The 2,227-nt window shown below is 37.7% G+C and overlaps 1 protein-coding gene across 1 annotated transcript in view; it reads right to left on the reverse strand.

The window, feature by feature from the left end:
* Window positions 1-480: 480 nt before the first annotated feature.
* Window positions 481-2,227, reverse strand: part of LOC122067494 — a 5,836-nt gene continuing 4,089 nt past the window's right edge. Inside the window, exons 2-3 of the mRNA XM_042631343.1 lie at window positions 1,312-1,411; window positions 481-1,005 (exon numbers count right to left, since the gene is read on the reverse strand). Coding sequence (XP_042487277.1) covers window positions 933-1,005; window positions 1,312-1,411 — 173 coding nt within the window. The 3' untranslated portion in view covers window positions 481-932. The remainder of the gene's footprint in view (window positions 1,006-1,311; window positions 1,412-2,227) is intronic.

A 2,227-nucleotide genomic window follows, 5' to 3' on the forward strand; every position in this document is an offset into this window, starting at 1 on the left:
CGTGCTCATGTACTCCCACTGCCCATCGACTACAAAGCTGAACTCGAACCTGGAACTTCTTATTTTTTATCTAAAAGCTAGACTAGTTTTTCTTAATCTTCAGTTCATTACTGGTACTTCCATCAATCATGTTCTCCCTTCTATCCTCCGTAGTGTTGATTTGAGAAAAGTTTGATTATTTATAAGGAACTAGTTTTTTCATGATCCTGAAACTGATCTTCACAGCTCTGCGATGGAAACTGCCATGCCAAGCTCACAGATCTGTGACCACCAACTAATCTACATCCCCTCTTGGAGCTATAAAGACAATTATTGTTTAGGGGGGATTACATCACATTTTCCACTCCACTCCAAAGTTCATGCATCTCAAACATTATAATACCACACCACAAATCATAAATCCCATGTAATTTTTAACAAGAAAAATCAAAATGATTCAATTTTAAGAGCTACACCAAAACCTAGAGAATCAAATATCCATGAACAAGAAAAATTTGGGTACTTCATTGCTTTTTGATGCAATCTCAAGACAATTTACATGAGGATCATATAATCTACTTCACCCAACAATATCTCGTCTTCTTGGCAATTCCTCCGGTCAATAATTCAGGCTGATTCATATTACTCGGTACCATCAAATAAATTCAAATTACCAGAAGAAGGGTTTAGACAATGACCAAAAAAAAAATCACCCAAATAAAAAACCAATAAATTGGAAAGGTTCAGAAAATAAAAGGGCAAATTGAGCAATAATCCTATGCCATCAGACTGCTCCCACCTTTTCGATCTTTGAGAAGCACAGATAGCATCAGCTGGCTATGGAACAGAAGACTTTGTTACGAGTTACACTCACTAGTTACAACGTCCTTTCTAGTGAGTGTTCCAAGGCACACAATAAATCAATCCCCTCAATCTCTCTTGGCAGTTATTAATTATGCTGTGATTCTTGATCGACCCTTTGCTATCCTCCGAGCAATTACTCTACGTCCACCTTTAGTTTCTTTACTGCTTGTACAGAAAAGCACATTTGTCAGTTGCACACCAACACTAGCAGGTTGCAGATATGTGCATGCAAACATACTCAGATTTTGATGATTCCATTTATAGCAAGAGACAGAAGTCATCTTTCAACCAGGTTGGGTTAAAAATTAGTATGCAAACAACTTGGAATTTATCAAATTTTCATATTCAATATTTGGCACCCAGAGTACATAAGAAATACAATTTGAGGTAGAATCTGGAAAGATACAATCACCCTGGCATAACCTGCCATTATCCTTAGTATGCTAGAACCAGGTTAAGAAGACATACCGAGCAAAGTATCCATGAGTCCTCTTCCGCTTGACGTGGCTAGGTTGATATGTTCTTTTGGGAAGTAAAAGTACAGGTTCAGTTGGTGTAGAAACACTTCCTGTACAATAAAGTTAAAGGAAATCAAATATTGTAAGTTGTAACCTTTACAGCAGAAACTAGCAAATGCAGGAACCTATATGATCCATTTTCTACAAAGGCGGGGAAATAAATCAACAGGAATAGACTGATTGATTGATTCTACATGTCATAATTTTCCCAATATGTAGTTATTAATGTCATGGCATCAGCCGCATCCAATTTGGTGCCAGTAAAATGTCCATCTCTGTTAGAATAATACTTCAACTACATAAATCATGGCAGAAGTTTTAGAGAACTTTCTTAAATTTATGGGCACTGGCACCTCCCATCCTGTCTTTTATCTGAGGGATTGTCAATGTCTGTATGACGACTCTATAGGTCTATTTAGAACTTGTAACCTTCTTTTCATTGCCCCTTGTATTCCCAAAAGTTATATAAGTCAAGAGTAAAAAAGGTTTTCAAAATAAAGTATAAGTGTATTTATCATAATGCCACGGCAAGAGTTGTCAGTTTCGCACATTTTTTTAAGGGTAATTTACAACGCCACCCCCTAGAGAATGCCAATATTATAGGGACACCCCCTCTCTTTCACCAAATTGGACTCGGACCCCCTGCCGTCAGTCAGTGTTACAAAATGCTTTGAAATGACGTTTTTGCCCTTATGAGTAAAACACTGGTAAGTTACCCATTTTCATTATCCCAAAATACCTCTCTTTACTTTTTTACCATTTCATTCTCCTTCTCTCCTCTACCAAAGGTTCAGATGAGTTCCAGCCAAGATAAACAGGACAGTCGCCGGCGAGTTTTGCCGTGCTAAGGTTCTCTCTCTCTCTCT

The sequence above is a fragment of the Macadamia integrifolia genome, chromosome 2 (genome assembly GCF_013358625.1).
Source record: "Macadamia integrifolia cultivar HAES 741 chromosome 2, SCU_Mint_v3, whole genome shotgun sequence".
Taxonomy (NCBI): Eukaryota; Viridiplantae; Streptophyta; class Magnoliopsida; order Proteales; family Proteaceae; genus Macadamia; species Macadamia integrifolia.